The sequence below is a fragment of the Balaenoptera musculus genome, chromosome 7 (genome assembly GCF_009873245.2).
Source record: "Balaenoptera musculus isolate JJ_BM4_2016_0621 chromosome 7, mBalMus1.pri.v3, whole genome shotgun sequence".
Taxonomy (NCBI): Eukaryota; Metazoa; Chordata; class Mammalia; order Artiodactyla; family Balaenopteridae; genus Balaenoptera; species Balaenoptera musculus.
In genome coordinates, this window is record NC_045791.1 from 35262749 (window position 1) to 35282156 (window position 19408).

The window sequence follows — 19408 nt, forward strand, 5'->3', positions numbered from 1 at the left end:
GGTGAGGTTTGCTGGCATATTGCCTATATGTTCCCTTGTGCTGTTCATACTCTATTATTTCTAATAGCAACGGGAACAGTTGAGACAGAAAAAATTCCTTTCTTTGAACTGCATGCAGAGCAAATTTTTGACCAGAACTTCCCATTATAAATATTTTGAGGGAGCTATTTCTGAACACTGTAATACATGAAAGACAAGAAGTGGGCCAGGGAGGGAAGAAAGAGTGAAGGGCCACGTAAGCCCCACACTGCACCTCCTGCCTTCACGAGCTGAGGGCTGGCTTCTGTTAGGACCCGTGTGAAAGCAGACCCTGAGAAGCAAGCTCCAAATGGCTGTCTCCTAGGTTCTTGATCAAGAACTGAAGCGTAACAGACTGGTATTTGTACCTCATAACCCTTCAGTGACGGCCCCACTAACACCACCGGACGCATGGATGGCACAACATCGTAGGGAGGGATGTGCTCCGTCTGAAAAAGATGATTGGACACGCGTGACAAGGGGAGGGTCAGCACACCTCCTCCACAGCCACAACATTCACAATCCTCAGGTCAAATGAGAAATGATGACCACAGGTCCCACCAAGGAGACTCCTCCCTTATTTTATAGCCATTTGGGTCACTGAAATGGAGCACTGCAGGCATGTATGGATAGAAACCTTCACAGCAGATTTAAAAAGGAAACACAACTTACCACTTTTTGCTTCTGTTTTGCTAAAAGACAACAATGAGAGCCATATCAAAATATGCAATCTGTCATTGTTAGCACATGCTTTTAAAAGATGGAAGAATGTACCAATCTCTCCCTGTCATTTTCGTCATTTTCCAATTCACCCACTCTGCAGAGCACCATTCTACTGTTTCATGCTGGTCGGGCCAATTTTGAAGACAAATGCAAAAACAGACAACTTCCTCTCCGTTAGAATGGCCTTATATCCTGATTTCATGTGGGGTGGGGAGGGTGGATTTCATAATAACATTGGCTGGGCCAGTCACAGGCCATGGGTTGTTCCTGTGCTGGACACACCATGCAGTGTGGCTGACAGCAACTTGGACAAATCAAATTTGATAAAAAGAAACTTAGAATAACAATTTGGATAATAATGATCATTACCTCACTCACTAGTTATTTCTGGATTTGCAATTTTGGTGAACTATCAAAAAATTTTGCAGTTCTTGTTGTGTTCTTAAGTCTTTCTGCTCATTTTCCAGAATACTGACACATTTTTCCTACTATGTTGCTCTTAATTTCAAGTAAATTTATAATCAGCTATTCCTGTTCTTTCTTGTTTGTAATAGTGAAAAGTTGCAATGACCTAAATGTCCAACAAATGGGGATGAGGCAAAATATACTCAATATCTGATTAAAGTGGCTTTGTGGCCACCCAATCAGGTCCAGTCCATTTGCGGACAACCCAGAGACCCAGAGTTTGGTTCAGAGCCGTGGAAATCAGGATTCACATGAACAAGGACCCAGATACTCAGATCTGTTCCAGAATCAATCCAGTTTCCTGCAGTTATGATAGACCAGGATAGACCCTGGATCTGTCATTCCGAATTGGTAATCCTGGATGACTTAATGCAGCATCAATTCTGGGCAGAATGAAATGAGCCTATAGGAGTCAGGGAATGTGGTGGAAGAAAAATTCCTGCTTGAATACCTCCACAGTTTCTAAATACACAACTCCTGATTGGGCCACCACTGTCTCTTCATTACCATTAATTCCAGGGCTCAGTTATCTGCTGTCCAAACAGAATTGAAGTCATCTGGGCCCAACCTCATTCTCTGCTTCAACCCTCTCCACCTCCACAGCCCAGGCTGTACCAACACACCCTAAAGTTTTACATGGAGACTTAAACAGAGCATTTTCTTCAGACTTTACAACTTCTTAAAAACTTTTTAATTGGTTGGCCCTCACCATCTTAAAGTCTGCTGGGTTTCTGGGTGGAATAATGAACTTGCTTCTGAATGATTTATAAAATAGAGGGCAAATAAGATTTTACAAAATTATATTACAATGATCTGAATTTCTAGTACCACAAGTACCCTTTAAATCAAATCAAATGACCATAGAAAGCAAATGAACAATGAAAAGTTAAGTAGAAAAATCTTTAAGTCAAGTCTTTAAATTGCTTCCAAATTAGTAAAAATACTTGCATGTATTTTCAAATATTAAGAAAGGAATACATTCCATTAAAAAAAGGTCTAACTGAAACCCTCACCTGTTGATGTGGGGGTTGCTCGAAATGTCCCTGATACCATTTCTCCAAGACTTGAAGAAGAATTTCCACTGGATTTCCTAAGATACAGAAAAGGAACTTAAGACTCATTCCCCAAAGATGGCGGAGCAGAAGGACGTGCGCTCACTCCCTCTTGCGAGAGCACTGGAATCACAACTAACTGCTGAACAATCTTCGACAGGGAGACACTGGAACTCACCAAAAAAGATACCCCACATCCAAAGACAAAGGAGAAGCCACAATGAGACGGTAGGAGGGGCGCAATCACAATAAAATCAAATCCCATAACTGCTGGATGGGTGACTCACAAACTGGAGAACACTTATACCACAGAAGTCCACCCACTGGAGTGAAGGTTCTGAGCCCCACATCAGGCTTTCCAACCTGGGGGTCCAGCAACAGGAGGAGGAATTCCTAGAGAATCAGACTTTGAAGATTAGCAGGATTTGATTGCAGGACTTCAACAGGACTGGGGGAAACAGAGACTCCACTCTTGGAGGACACACACAAAGTAGTGTGCACATTGGGACCCAGGGGAAAGAGCAGTGACCCCATAGGAGACTGAACCAGACCTACCTGCTAGTGTTGGAGGGTCTCCTGCAGAGGGGGGTGGCTGTGGCTCACTGCGGGGACAAGCACACTGGCAGCAGAAGTTCTGGGAAGTACTCCTTGGTGTGAGCCCTCCCAGAGTCTGCCATTAGCCCCACCAAAGAGCCCAAGTAGGCTTCAGTGCTGGGTCGCCTCAGGCCAAACAACCAACAGGGAGGGAACCCAGCCCCACCCAACAGCAGACAAGTGGATCAAAGTTTTACTGAGCTCTGCCCACCAGAGAAACACCGAGCTCTACCCACCACCAGTCCCTACCATCAGGAACCCTGCACAAGCCTCTTAGATAGCCTCATCCACCAGAGGGCAGACAGCAGAAGCAAGAAGAACAGTTCTGGGCTTCCCTCGTGGCGCAGTGGTTGAGAGTCTGCCTGCCAATGCAGGGGACATGGGCTCGAGCCCTGGTCTGGGAAGATCCCACATGCCGCGGAGCAACTAGGCCCGTGAGCCACAGCTACTGAGCCTGCGCGTCTGGAGCTTGTGCTCCACCACAAGAGAGGCCGCGATAGTGAGAGGCCCGCGCACCGCGATGAAGACTGGCCCCCGCTCGTCGCAACTAGAGGAAGCCCTCGCATAGAAAACAAAGACCCAACACAGCCATAACTAACTAACTAACTAACTAACTAAATAAAAGAAGAACAATTCTGCAGCCTGTGGAACGAAAACCACATTCACAGAAAGATAGAAAAAATGAAAGGGCAGAGGACTATGTACCAGATGAAGGAACAAGATAAAACCCCAGAAAAACAACTAAATGAAGTGGAGATAGGCAACCTTCCAGAAAAAGAATTCAGAATAATGAGACTGAAGATGATCCAGGACCTCGGAAAAAGAATGGAGGCAAAGATTGAGAAGATGCAAGAAATGTTTAACAAAGACTTAGAAGAATTAAAGAACAGCCACCTAGAAGAAATAAAGAACAAACAAACAGAGATGAACAATACAATAACTGAAATGAAAACTACATTAGAAGGAATCAATAGCAGAATAACTGAGGCAGAAGAACAGATAACTGACCTGGAAGACAGAATACTGGAATTCACTGCCATGGAACAGAATAAAGAAAAAAGAATGAAAGGAAATGAAGACAGCCTAAGAGACCTCTGGGACAACATTAAACACAACAACATTCACATTATAGGGGTCCCAGAAGGAGAAGAGAGAGAGAAAGGACCCAAGAAAATATTTGAAGAGATTATAGTCGAAACTTCCCTAACATGGGAAAGGAAATAGCCACCCAAGTCCAGGAAGTGCACAGAGTCCCAGGCAGGATAAACCCAAGGAGAAGCACGCCAAGACACATAGTAATCAAACTGACAAAAATTAAAGACAAAGAAAAATTATTGAAAGGAACAAGGGAAAAAAGACAAATAACATACAAGGGAACTCCAACAAGGTTAACAGCTGATTGCTCAACAGAAACTCTACAAGCCAAAAGGGAGTGGCACGATATATTTAAAGTTACGAAAGGGAAGAACCTACAACTAAGATTACTCTACCCAGCAAAGATCTCATTCAGATTCGATGGAGAAATCAAAAGCTTTACAGACAAGCAAAAGCTACGAGAATTCAGCACCACCAAACCAGCTTTACAACAAATGCTAAAGGAACTTCTCTAAGTGGGAAACACAAGAGAAGAAAAGGACCGACAAAACCAAACCCAAAACAATTAAGAAAATGGTAACAGGAACATACATATAAATAATTGCCTTAAACGTGAACGGATTAAATGCTCCAACCAAAAGACACAGGCTCGCTGAATGGATACAAAAAGAAGACCCATATATATGCCGTCTACAAGAGACCCACTTCAGACCTAGGGACACATACAGACTGAAAGTGAGGGGATAGAAAAAGATATTCCGTGCAAATGGAAATCAAAAGAAAGCTGGAGTAGCCATACTCATATCAGATAAAATTGACTTTAAAATAAAGAATATTACAAGAGACAAGGAAGGACACTACATAATGATCAAGGGATCAATCCAAGAAGAAGATATAACAATTATAAATATATATGCACCCAAGACAGGAACACCTCAATACACAAGGCAACTGCTAACAGCTGTAAAAGAGGAAATTGACAGTAACACAGTAATAGTGGGGGACTTCAACACCTCACTTACAACAATGGACAGATCATCCAAACAGAATATTACTAAGGAAACACAAGCCTTAAATGACACAATAGACCAGATAGATATACTTGATATTTATAGGACATTCCATCCCAAAACAGCAGATTACATTTTCTTTTCAAGCGCACACGGAACATTCTCCAGGATAGATCACCTCTTGGGTCACAAATCAAGCCTCAGTAAAGTTAAAAAAATTGAAATCATATCAACCATCTTTTCCAACAACAATGCTATGAGATTAGAAATCAATTACAGGGGAAAAAAACGTAAAAAACACAAAACACATGGAGGCTAAACAAAATGTTACTAAATAACCAAGAGATCACTGAAGAAATCAAAGAGGAAATCAAAAAATACCTAGAGACAAATTACAACAAAAACACGATGATCCAAAACCTATTGGATGCAGCAAAAGCAGTTCTAAGAGGGAAGTTTATAGCAATACAGGCCTACCTCAAGAAACAAGAAAAATCTCAAAACAAAAACAATCTAACCTTACACCTAAAGGAACTAGAGAAAGAAGAACAAACAAAACCCAAAGTTAGTAGAAGGAAAGAAATCATAAAGATCAGAGCAGAAATAAATGAAATAGAAACAAAGAAAACAATAGCAAAGATCAATAAAACTAAAAGCTGGTTCTTTGAGACGATGAACAAAATTGATAACCCTTTAGCCTGACTCATCAAGAAAAAGAGGGAGAGGACTCAAATCAATAAAATTAGAAATGAAAAAGGAGAAGTTACAACGGACACAGCAGAAACACAAAGCATCCTAAGAGACTACTGCAAGCAACCCTATGCCAATAAAATGGACAACCTGGAAGAAATGGACAAATTCTTAGAAAGGTATAACCTTCCAAGACTGAACTGGGAAGAAATAGAAAATATGAACAGACCAATCACAAGTAATGAAATTGAAACTGTGATGAAAAATCTTCCAAAAAATAAAAGTCCAGGACCAGATGGCTTCACAGGTGAATTCTATCAAACATTTAGAGAAGAGCTAACACCCATCCTTCTCAAACTCTTCCAAAAAATTGCAGAGGAAGGAACACTCCCAAACTCATTCTATGAGGCCACCATCACCCTGATACCAAAACCAGACAAACATACTATAAAAAAAGAAAATTCCAGACCAATATCACTGATGAATATAGATGCAAAAATCCTCAATACAATACTAGCAAACAGAATCCAACAACACATTAAAAGGATCATACACCATGATCAAGTGGGATTTATCCCTGAGATGCAAGGATTCTTCAATATACGCAAATCAATCAATGTGATACACCATATAAACAAATTGAAGAAGAAAAACCATATGATCATCTCAATAGATGCAGAAAAAGCTTCTGACAAAATTCAACACCATTTATGATAAAAACTCTCATAAAGTGGGCATAGAAGGAACCTACCTCAACATAATAAAGGCCATATATGACAAACCCATAGCAAACATCATTCTCAATGGTGAAAAACTGAAAGCATTTCCTCTAAGATCAGGAACAAGACAAGGGTGTCCACTCTCACCACTACTATTCAACATAGTTTTGGAAGTCCTAGCCATGGCAATCAGAGAAGAAAAAGAAATAAAAGGAATACAAATTGGAAAAGAAGACGTTAAACTGTCACTGTTTGCAGATGACATGATACTATACATAGAGAATCCTAAAGATGTCACCTGAAAACTACTAGAGCTAATCAATGAATCTGGTAAAGTTACAGGATACAAAATTAATGCACAGAAATCTCTTGCATTCCTATACACTAACAACAAAAGATCAGAAAGAGAAATTAAGGAAACAATCCCATTCACCATTGCAGCAAAAAGAATAAAATACCTAGGAATAAACCTACCTAAGGAGGTAAAAGACCTGTACTCAGAAGACTGTAAGACACTGATGAAAGAAATCAAAGATGACACAAACAGATAGAGAGATATACCATGCTCTTGGATTGGAAGAATCAATATTGTGAAAATGACTATACTACCCAAAGCAATCTACAGATTCAATGCAATCCCTATCAAATTACCAATGGCATTTTTTACAGAACTAGAACAAAAAATCTTAAAATTTGTATGGAGACACAAAAGACCCCAAATAGCCAAAGCAATCTTGAGGGAAAAAAATGGAGCTGGAGGAATCAGACTCCCTGACTTCAGACTATACCACAGAGCTACAGTAATCAAGACAGTATGGTACTGGCACAAAAACAGAAATATAGATCAATGGAACAGGATAGAAAGCCCAGAGATAAACCCATGCACCTATGGTCAACTAATTTATGACAAAGGAGGCAAGGATATACAATGGAGAAAAGACAGTTTCTTCAATAAGTGGTGCTGGGAAAACTGGACAGCTACATGTAAAAGAATGAAATTAGAACACTCCCTAACACCATACACAAAAATAAACTCAAAATGGATTAAAGACCTAAATGTAAGACCAGACACTATAAAACTCTTAGGGGAAAACATAGGAAGAACACTCTTTGACGTAAATCACAGCAAGATCTTTTTTGACCCACCTCCTAGAGTAATGGAAATAAAAACAAAAGTAAACAAATGGGACCTCATGAAACTTCAAAGCTTTTGCAAAGCAAAGGAAACTACAAACATGACGAAAAGACAACCCTCAGAATGGGAGAAAATATTTGCAAATGAATCACCCAACAAAGGATTAATCTCCAAAATATATAAACAGCTCATTCAGCTCAATATTAAAAATACAAACGACCAAATCCAAAAATGGGCAGAAGGCCTAAATAAACATTTCTCCAAAGAAGACATACAGATGGCCAGGAAGCACATGAAAAGCTGCTCAACATCACTAATTATTAGAGAATAGCAACTCAAAACTACAATGAGGTATCACCCCACACCAGTTAGAATGGGCATCATCAGAAAATCTACAAACAACAAATGCTGGAGAGGGTGTGGAGAAAAGGGAACCCTATTGCATTGTTGCTGGGAAAGTAAATTGATACGGCCACTATGGAGAACAGTATGGAGGTTACTTAAAAACTAAAAATAGAATTACCACATGACCCAGCAATCCCACTACTGGGCATATACCCTGAGAAAACCGTAATTCAAAAAGGCACATGCACCCCAATGTTCACTGCAGCACTATTTACAATAGCCAGGTCATGGAAGCAAACTAAATGCCCATCGACAGACAAATGGATATAGAAGATGTGGTACATATATACAATGGAATATTACTCAGACATAAAAAGGAATGAAATTGGGTCATTTGTAGAGACGTGGATGGATCTAGAGACTGTCATACAGAGTGACGTAAGTCAGAAAGAGGAAAACAAATATCTTATATTAATGCATATATGTGGAACATAGAAAAATGGTACAGATGAACCGGTTTGTAGGGCAGAAATAGAGACACAGATGTAGAGAACAAATGCATGGACACCAAGGGGGGAAGGTGGGTGGGGGGTGGTGGGATGAACTGGGAGATTGGGATTGACATATATACACTAATATGTATAAAATAGATAACTAATAAGAACCTGCTGTATAAAAAAATAAATAAAATAAAATTCAAAGAAAAAAAAGACTCATTCCCCAGATTCCTTGGAAATAGAACTTGCGAGTACAAAGCTTTCTTTGGCCTTAATCCACTAAGTAATTCAAAACACACCAAGTCCTGCTATAGAGTACTTCAAGGATCTGCCCAAATGTTTTCTTTGACCTCCTTTCTCAGAGAAAGTGGGAAACTATCTAGGACCTGGAAATATTTTGCTAAAGTATGTCTCCTAATTATTCAATGCAGAAATGAGGCAAAAGAATCACTAATAGGAATGTTCTTGTGAACTGTCTTTTTAACCAACACTGGTCACCAGTACACTAGCTGGATGTCAAACACAGCTCAAAACAAGCAGTAAGACCTGGAAGAAGCACTTCTTATGTGGGGATCAGAATTAAGAACTGGCAGTAAGGATTTGGTCATGAATAATATTATGGAATGGAATGGAATGGAAGCTCATTGGTATTGGTTCCTGCATGTGGCTTGGGGAGCTTCCCTGGAGTCCACCAGGGCCCTCAGGAGCCCACCTTCCCACTTCTCCAGTGTCCCTTCCTTTAGTGCTTAAGTATGGTCCCTAGAGTTAGGACAATCTGATTTCTCCTCCCGGCTTTGCCCATTACTAGTCGTGGGACCTTGGCACACCATATCATATCTTTGTGCCTGAGTTTCCCCATCTCTAGAAGGAGAAACTATACTTCACAGTTGCTATAAAGATAAAAGAAGATCATGTCTTTGAGCTCTTGGTTTTACTCTTGTGCCTGTGGGCAAAGTAAGCCTTTAGTTCAGAAGTGTAAAATAATTTTATGGAATAATAATAATAATAGTAGAATAACTTTGGAAATGGTGATAATAATTCATTTATTATTTCATTCAAATATCTATTGAGTATTCACTGTCCTAGAAACTAGGAATACAACAGTGGGGGGAAAAACAAAATTCCTTCCCTTTTACAGACAAATTCTAACAGGAAATAACAGATGAATAGGTAAATATATAGTATTTCTGATAGTAATAAATGCAACAGAGAAAACTGAGTCGGGAGAGAGATAGGAAGTAAGGGAAGAAAAGTGGATTCAACTTTAAATATGGTGGCAGGAAAGGGGTCATTGAAAAGGTGATATTTAACTAAGATCTGAAGCAGATGGAGTGATCCAGTGGAAAAGTGAAGAAAAGTGTCCAGTAAAAGGAAACAGCAATTGCAAAGGTCCTGAGACAGGAACATGTGTTCCCACATGGAGCGGCATGAGAGACAAAAAGTCTAGAGAAGAAGGAATAAGAGGGATTAATCATTAGTAATATTATAGGCATGTTATATATAAAAAAAAATTGATAATTAAAAGTGGGGCTAACACTCTACTTTTGTGACCTCCTATCACTGTTTAAGAGGTTCCCATTATGACAAAGGCAAAGGGGCCCCTGAAGAACAGAGGAGTTTTTGAAACAGAAAAGGATCTAGTAGAAAAAGGAGGTTGAGAGTTAAGAGAAAGAACTGATTCTATTTTAGGACTTTCAAAAAATGGTAACACATACCAAATCAGTGCTTCAATGTAGGCTCACAATATATGCAGGCTCAGTATGATTCTGATTTCTCCTCTCAGGCTTTGCTTGTATCCCTGGGACCTTTAAATACCTGCACTCTGAGATCTTTGTGGCTACTTCATTAGTTCACTAGAGGTTAATTCATCTGAAGCTGGACAGAGTCTTACCCCCAGTACCAAGCGATGGCAGCGGCCACAGAAAACCCTGGAGAAAGTGTTACTAGTCCCGGGATGGTATTGCATGTGCCATGGCATTCTGTGCCCACTTGAAAGAGAGTCTCTGAAAGTTAACCAAGAAGAGCCACGATGCCAGGTCAGGCCAGGCCCCCACTTACTGTACTGAGAAAGGATGCCCTACACGACTCTCACAGAGGAAAGCTTAGGTTCCCAGGAGGGTTTGCTGAAGCCACAGAAAACAGTCTCCACTGTGGAATTCGTGTTGATTCCAGGGGTGTCCAGGCTTCAGCACACAACGGGGAGAGTGAACTATCTGAAACCCCTTTGTGTCAATTTCAGAAACACCTTGCACACAGAAAAGTAGCTTTTACTTTGAAAGCATATATGTTTAACCTAATAAGCAAACTTGAAAATATCACCTAATTTTCCTACTTCCTCCAAAAAAGTTTAGAGAAAGGAAGGAGCCTTACCCTCCGTGAAAACGTCCTCTTTTTTGTTCTTGCTGAATCCGTATGTTCTCCAATCTAAGCGGACTTGGGATGAAGCCAATCTCACAGCCTTCTTTCACCAGCCTTCCTATCCACCAATCATTGTTATATTTCTGGAATGCAGGAATAAAACTGCTATCAACAGTAATTCACTGATCTTCACATTTATTAATCTCAGGGGACCAAAAGAATGAAACACTCTATTATATAATATTATACTATACTATATTACATATACAAACACTATTTATAGTATATTATACTATATTATACGTATCTGGGGTGGAGGAGTCCATAGAAGAAAGCAAACTTTTAATCTAAAGGCCCAGATAGTAAACACTTTAGGGTTTGCAGGCCATATGGTCTCTGCTGCAACTACTGTAATCTGCTATTATAGTGTGGAAGCAGCCACAGTCAATACGTAAACAAGTAAGCACGGCTGTGCTTCAACAAATTTTTTCTTTCCAAAAAAGGCAGCAGGCTGGTTTCAGCCTGTGAGCCACAGTTTGCCAATCCCTGGGCTAAAGTCAGGTCTTAACATTTGGATTCCTTTGGTCCTTGTCAAGAAGCCCTAGCCAATTCTTAAGGAATAGATTTTACAAGGATAAATATGCACCAATGTAATTAGAACTCTGGAAGACAGGATAGACAAGTCTAAGACGAAATACACTGAATAGTCTGCTTTTTGTCAAAAGCTTTGAGGTAAAAATGCCACCATACTATCTATATTCTACTCTCTCTGGGGAAAAATTACAATCTTCCAAATATAGGTTTGCAAATCAAGGTCCATCTTACTACCTGAAGAAAAACAAGCCTACTCTTACAAAGGCTAAGCATATTATACATAAGTGGAATTTTTGAAATAATCTCCAAATGGCCTGAAGTCCAAAAGGAATGAAGGAATTTCCATTTAAATAAAGTTCCATGACACATAAACTTGGGAAACAAACCCACACAAAGGCTTCAGCCAATATGGGGTGAACATGGTCCTATTTGATGGGCCAGCAAAACTGCATTTGTAATGATAGATTTGCTGAATCCTAGGGCAGGAGGCATATTTAATAATCCAAGCTACCTGCCTCAAGGGAAGGTTTCTGCTAGGTGATTTCTAGAAAGCAGATATTAGTCCTACTGTTTACATCCTCCAGAGATAATTCCAAAAACTTCCTTTATTGTCTTTAACAGTGTTGGGCAAGGTAACTCTCTCACTTTGATCCAGAAAGCATTTAGTTTTTTCGAAATGTAACTCTCTATGGTATATTTTGCTTAGCTCAGAGAACAGTAGAATTTATATGTATATGACATTGACACGTTGTGAAGGAGGAATGGATGATTCTGTTGAATCATCGCAGCATGAAATTCCAGGTAACTGAGTAATTCTGAGTAACAGCTTCACACTCAAAAGCAAAAAGATATGATTTAGAGATTTGGCCTTTGTTATGCGCACAGCTCCTACACAAGGCCCGCACGGCATGCAGTCTGAGCCTGCACTAAGAAAAGAGTTGACCTAATATAAAATCTTGAACAATCTAGGTCTCAGTTTCTTCCATCTTTCCATCGTTTATTTCAGGATAACAGGCCTGAAATACCAGGCCCGTTTATTTTGGAATTAACAAAAGGCAACGGGGGCCCTTTCAGAATGCTTGGTGCACAGACCTGGAATTTAAATTTTACTGTGGTAGGGACAAAACACACAATGAGTCATAGTTTCCTAGGGCTTAAGTTACTTCCGGAAATCAAGTTAGCCCACCGGAACACTAACTTACTAAGACGTATCCAAATAACCTTAAGGGGTTTCTGAAGTAGTTAACGCAACTTCCCAAGATGTTTTACCTTAGTTCTAAGAAACAGTGAGAATCTGACTTAACGTTAATGAAAGTTCTTTGAGCCACTTTGGGGAAAGCTGCGTTGTATGTTCAAAAGCTTAAATCACCGGTCCTTTGGTATATGTGATAAGGAGAGCTGTAGCTTTTCTCTGCATTGAAGCTTTTCGTTACTGAGGCAGTACTTATAACAGAGCATACCAAATGGCCTTCTAGGTGATGGATGACAGGAAAGGCTACAACTCGATTATAGAAATATGTTCCTTTGTGTTGATATTCTGGGAGCACACGTCAGCTTTCTGGCAAGGTCACCTTAGTGTTGTTCCAATCCTTCTCATTTCCCTAAAACGATGAGCCCTTTCTCTTTCTAAGATGTTTCCTTATCTGCGATTTCAAGATCTGAAAACAAGTGGCTCTAATCCACATAGGATTACCAGCTCAATACCATACATCAAACTGCCAGGCAAGAGAAAGTCACTGATCAAGGAGCACATACATCAAAAAAGCAACCAACTGGACAAATGGAGAAGATCGATGGAATGGAGGAAAGCAATAAAATACAGCAAGGTGGGGATAAGGGTGTGAGCAGTGTGCATGGAATATGTGAAAACTTCTCTTACCATTGAAAGTGCTGCTTCTCCTTGGAAACGATGGGTATGAGCAACTAATGAATACGGTTTGGTCATTTTTGACGGGAATGGTGAGACAAAGTCAACGTAACCATTCAGATGCCAGGGTACATGTTTCAGGTCAAGAGTCCTTGTCTTCGAGGCAAATATGGATATCCCCACCACATACACGACTGAGAAAGCAGAAGCCGTCAACTCAGTGCTTCCTCAGCTTCTCGTAACCAAGGCTCTGAGCTGTCTGTGCCTGCACTCATCTTTTCCCTGCATGTTATAATGAATTAGTGTTCCCCTTCGTATCAGAGGTCTGTCTCTCCTCTCGGGGTCTGGATCCCACGCTTCCTGACTACCAACAACTTTACTCCTTTGCCTATCCCTCCTTTCCCATCAATCTCTCCCTCTCTCTCTGGTGGTTAATCGCAGCAGGTACTGGTGCTCTGATAGCTCCCATCTTGAAAGGAAACCTCTTTTGACTTCATACGCTCTTTAGTCTACTGCCCAGTCAGTGTCAACTCCCTTGAAAGCACCGTCTGTGCTTGCTAAATATACTTCCTAACTCCCCTTCTCTCCTCATCACACTCCATCCAGCTTCCGTCTCTCTGTCTCCACAACTCCAGACAATGGTCCCAGTGACTTCCTTGCTACTGACCACTTTGCCAACCTGATGTCCATTCCTTTCTCCTTGTCTTAGGTGACATGTCGTAACACTGGACACAGCTGGTTGCTTCCTCCTTTTGGATACGCTCTTCTCTCTTGATGTCCATGCACTGCTCTGTCCTGATTTTCCTCCCAAATCTCATGTTTCTCCTTTTCCTTAATTGTTGAATCTTTTCATGCACCCCACTTTTGCAGGATGGAATTCCTTTGAGTTTGATCCAGGGCTGTTTTCTCTCCTCCCTCTCCTCTCTCTTTAGGTGACTTCAGTCATTACCTCAGCTTTAAATGCCACCTGGATAAACTAATGATCCAAATATATGTCTTTGGCCCAACCCCTTCCTCTAAGCTCCAAATTCTTACATCTAACTTCCTCCTTCATATCTCCTTTGAGATGTCTACTCCCTAACCTCCCTTCCCATCTGTCCTCACTCCACCCTGGTCAACTCCATCCTAGTTGCTCAATTCATAAACCTTGATTCCCTTGATCATCTTGGATTTCTCCCTCAATCTTAGTTCCTACATGTGGTCCATCAGCAGCACTGATCATTGAATTTCCACAATATATGTCAAATGTGTCTACTTCTTTCCATCTCACTGACACCAGGCCAGCTCAGTCCCATTATCTCTCATCTAAAATGGTTCTAACAGTCTCCCTGATTCTGTACTTATCCCACTCCAATCCACTGTCTCTACAACAATCAGAATAGCCTTCAAAAAATAAGTTCATCCCACTCCTCTGCTTTTAAAGTCTTCGGTGCCTTCTTATTATTCTTAGAATAAAATATGAAGTCTTGCCATCACCTTAAGGTCCTACTTGACCTGTGCCCTGCTTACTTCTACAACTCTGTTTCCTGCTACTGGCTCACTGCGTTCCAGCCATATGACCTTCTTCCAGTTGATTGATTGTGCCAGCTTACTTTTTCCTACCACAGGGCCTTTACACATGCTGTTTCCTCTCCCTAGAAGGCTTCTTCTTTCTTCTTTTTTTTTTAAGCCTGGCTACCCTGCTTAATGGTCACATACTCAGAAAGGCTTCTCTGATCACCCCTATATTTAAAAGTATATAACCTCCTCATCCCTATATTTTAAGATTCCCAGCATCCAGATCATTTTTTACACAAAGCATTCACAATTTGTAATGATTTATTTTTTTCATCATCTGTCTCCCCACTAGAATTTAAGTCCATGAGGGAAGGTACTCTGTCTTTGTTTACAGCTGTCAGACAGCATCTGTCAGACAGTATCTGCCAACATTAGCACACACTAAATGCTCAAGAACTATATCTTGAATGGAACAAAGGAATAAATGTAGAATTTCACCCAGTTCACATGGGCACAATGCAAAGACAGTGAGACATCTGTAGACATCCCAGTGTTTGACCTACTTGCTATCATATAGTTAAAAAATTTTAAATGTATATGTCTTGGTGTCATTAATGCTATTGTAGAATGCAGAGTTTTGAAAGACAGTGATTTTCAAATTGTTATATATTAACTGTGCACATCTTGTTTTGGACCAGAGGGTAAGTGCTGGTGTCTCAGTGACATTAAGTGACAGGTTTATGTTGATCACATTCCTCAGGCTCCTCAGGGTCAGGTTTCACTTTATTGTTCCACCCTTACACTCTCCTTTTTCTTTTTTTAAAATGTTCTTTAATTAGTAAACTTTATTTTTAAGAGCAGTTCTAGGTTCATAGCAGAATTGTGGGAAAAGTACAGAGAGTTCCCATATACCCTTGCCTCCACACATGCATAACCTCCCCCACTATTAACATCCCACACTAGAGTGGTACATTTGTTACAATGATGAACCTATAATGACGCATCATTCTCACCCAGAGTCATGCTGTACCTTCTATGGGTTTTGACAAATGTGTAATGACATGTATCCACCATTATATCCACTCTCCGTTTTCTAAGATCCAATTTCTAATGGCTCCTTCCCAGCAGAGCCAATGGAGACTATCAAGTAGGAATGCCCTCCAGTGTATGCCTCCAGCCCCACTGGAAAATCCTGTGCAGAACAGGGAAGTTCAAGGAAGGCAAGACTTTCCTCCTGACTCGGCCTACTTCTTGTGCCAATATTCCGGATGCCATCTCCTTCCCTCTACTCCAGCCCCTCATTCTATCAGTTAGGTCTTTTCCTTCCCATATATATCACTGGGTTCAACATCTCAGCATGGAAAACATATTTAAATCTTTCCCATCCTAAAAAAACAAAAAAAAGCAAATAAACCTGTAAAAACACTCCCTCAACTCTATGCTGCCTTCTCCTGGCTAAAACCTGTCCTCCTTTTCAACTCAAAGCACTTAGGAAGAGCAAACTGCAATTCCTCTCCTCTGGCCTCCAGATTATGTGGGGAAAGGCCCATTGAGTAACTCCATGGGAGGTTCCCAGTGCCCCAGACACAGTGCACCTAATAGCAAATTTATAATCACATCACCCCTGTCACAAATCTTCTCCCCTCTCGGCCTTCTTTATTTTGATAGCTGACACCACCCTCTGCCCTTACAGGTGAGCTAGAAAAACTGCCCTCCATCCTTCATTTCTCTTTATCTCACTTTCTCCACTATCCATCCCCCCGCCATGTGAAATCTTCCAATCTGGTCTATTTGCCTCTTAACTCTCTCTCCAAGCTGCTCCCTCTTTCTATCATCTCTGCTTCAGCCACTGTCTAGACTTACCATGTCTCCCCAGCCTCTGCCATAATCCCTCAACCATCAGAGTCACCATGCTAAGATACGAGGCTGGTCACGTCCATCCTTTATTTAAAATTCCTCTCCAGCCCACTGCCTGGTGATCGAGTCCAGCCCCCTTGCCATGGCTTACGAGGTCCCTTCTCATCTGGCCCCTGCCTCTCTGACGTGGCCCATCCCCTGTACCACTCCTCGCTTACCGCCCTCCAGCCGCGCTGTGCTCACTGCCCCTGGCTGTCCCTTCCACCTGAAACCACCGCCACCCCTCACCCCAGCCTGAACTCAGGCTTCACCACTTCTGAAGAGCTTTCCAGCCCCCCATCCTCCTCCTCCTGAGCCGGATGGTCTCTCCTGCTCTTTCTTTGGGCTCCCACAATACCCATTCAATTTTACTGTAACAGAACTTCTCAACCCATGCAGAAACTATGCACTACTCTGTCTACCCCATCAGACTCTGAGCTCCCCGGCTGAGGGGACACTGGACCTTCATCTCTGATCCCCAAATGCCCAGCACGATGTCTGACATGAAGGAGGATTTCAATACACCCAGGTTGAGTAAATGAAAGTTTTTGATGTCACTATTCTATCTTTCAAGGTGCGAGGCCTCAAGTGCTCAATCCCTCAAGGTTTCTGTTTCCCAAAGTCCTCTGCCCTTCTCTTAGCTTTAACAATTTAATTATTATACTCTGTAGTGTTGGTCCGGAGGTCAAGGTCCTACAACATCCCTTGTAAATGGTGCCTTCTGGGTAGGCGCCACGCCACCAAACTCACGTTTCCCTAAGTTGGATCCATTGATCTATGTCAATGGATCTATCATGGTAGGTGATTAAAAGGTGACCAGAGGACCACAGGTCTATCCTAAATCGATTCTCTGATGATTGTGATTCAGTGTTTTAAATGTGTGATAATGCAAGCGATGATCTCAGGCTTCCAAATCTCGGTGAGAAGGAATGGATTTGGAAGGCTTAGCCAATGAAATGAGGTAACACACTGGCAGCTCCCCAGGGCTCCTCTCCATCGAGTTTGGCTCAGAGCTGATTCCTGGCCTTGGCCTTGTAGCAGGTTGGGGGATACAGAGTGCCCTACATTTACCTCTTTAATGTGTAGGAAGTCCTTGGCGTCAAAGGAGATGGCCGTGCTTGGGACAGGCACATCTTCATCCAAGGCACCACAGTAGCTCACATTCGTCTTCACAGCGAATGCTACAGGTTTGGACTGGGAACAGAACCATGGAATAAGGATGGAGGGAGGAAGACAGAGGAGGATTTTTCACACTGAAACGTAGAACCAGATAATGGATAGTACCAGGCAGTAAGGGAAATCACTTTCCCAAGAGGGATCTCGACTGGGTTCCACACTGCCAGGCAGCAGTGAGAAATCTGCAGAAAGGGCTCTGAAGAGGATTCGGTCCTATCAGCCCGACCATGTTCCCCGTCCTGTCGTACTTTCCAACATCCCAAAGAATCGTGCCCTAAAATTTGGGGGGAAGGGATGGAAAGGCGGGAGGGGCAGCCTGCTCTGGTCTCTAGTCATAAAACTCACGTTTATTATTTTAAATGGTGAAAGACGCCTCCACCTTGGCATACAGGAAATGTGTGCTGGGTCTTAAATAAAAAGGTGGTGGAGGGTTAAAATAAATATTTTTGAAATAGCCTCAGGTCTGAAAACCTGCCGGATCCCACTCAATAGAATATCTTGTCCTGCCAGGGAAAAGAAAGCCCGGTGGGAGTAGACAGGAAGGGCGGAGCTGCTCACGCATCAGCTTCTCCCTAGCTAACAAAAGCTGCTTCTGAAACTTTAATTAGACAGATTCCTCCGCAGCAAAGTGCTCTTGGGCTGGTGCAGCTTGGCAGAGGTTAAGTAAGCCACCAGCCTAAGCGAACAGCGCTGCTGCTGACATTTGGGTGACCACAATGGCCACAAAATAGACTCTGAGAGAAACCTAAAACAAAAATTAGCCACAAGTAAGAACACCAGTTTCCAGCAATCCCGGGCTGCTCTGTTATGGGCTCATTTATTCGTGCTGGGACCACGCCTGGGGAGCAAGAGGACTGAGGCAGGATCCGAGTTAGAGTCTCACTGATGTCCTTTCCCCGGGTGCGGCTCCAACCCCCTTTCGCCAGCCAGCACAGGTAGCACGGGTGTGGAAGCAAAGGAAGACACCTCATGAACCTGGCTTATCCTCCTCTTCCTGCTCCTTTAAACATTTTACTGTAAAAATAGAAAAGGGAAGGAGTTCACTTTATCTGAGCTTCCTTTTTTTTTTTTTTTCTCCTAAAAATTAGAAAGACTAGATCAATATGCTTTAGGAGTCTATCGTGAAGGGCAAGGAGGAGAGGCTGACTAGGAACACGTTATATCTGTTACTGTGCATAAAATTTCATTTGACAAAAGGGGTCTGTGCTTAAAAAAAAAAAAAAGCCTGAAAAAAAAAAAGTCTTTAAGTCATAGCATGGGAGATCTCTAGTGACTCAGTTCTAACATTCAAAAATGCAATTTGTTCTTTGTTGCCTCCCATGGGGGCAGGGATTCCAATGGGGGCCCCTCCCTGTGGAATATCTGAAGCTCTCCTGCGGCAAAGCCTTTCATTGCTCATCTTTGCTGAAATGCTAATCGTTGTTCAAAGCTCTGAACGGTGAACTTGAGGTGGGAGATTGAAACCAAGAGGGAGGAACAGAGACACCAACAGGGAGACCCACTGAGCAATTATGCACGTGTGGCCTGCAGTGAAGGCTGCCGTCATGGAGAACGGGGCAAGCACGCTGGTTCCTCGGGAGGCCCTCTAACAACCCTGGGAGGGGCAAGCTGGATATGGGGCACAATCGCTAAGTTAGAAGATGACCAAGAATTTTCACCACCAAACCAAACACAAAA

The 19408-nt window shown here is 41.8% G+C and overlaps 1 protein-coding gene across 4 annotated transcripts in view; it reads right to left on the bottom strand.

Moving 5' to 3' along the window:
- CACNB4 (calcium voltage-gated channel auxiliary subunit beta 4) overlaps nt 1-19408 on the bottom strand; it is a 259470-nt gene that overhangs the window by 38595 nt on the left and 201467 nt on the right. For 3 of the 4 annotated variants that reach the window (XM_036857324.1, XM_036857325.1, XM_036857323.1), the window contains 5 exons: nt 17627-17749; nt 10714-10844; nt 2220-2296; nt 691-710; nt 387-467 (listed from right to left, as the gene is read on the bottom strand). In XM_036857324.1, coding sequence (XP_036713219.1) covers nt 387-467; nt 691-710; nt 2220-2296; nt 10714-10844; nt 17627-17749 — 432 coding nt within the window. Of the gene's footprint in view, nt 1-386; nt 468-690; nt 711-2219; nt 2297-10713; nt 10845-17626; nt 17750-19408 lie in introns of those variants that run through there. The other variant, XM_036857326.1, reaches the window with a different exon arrangement.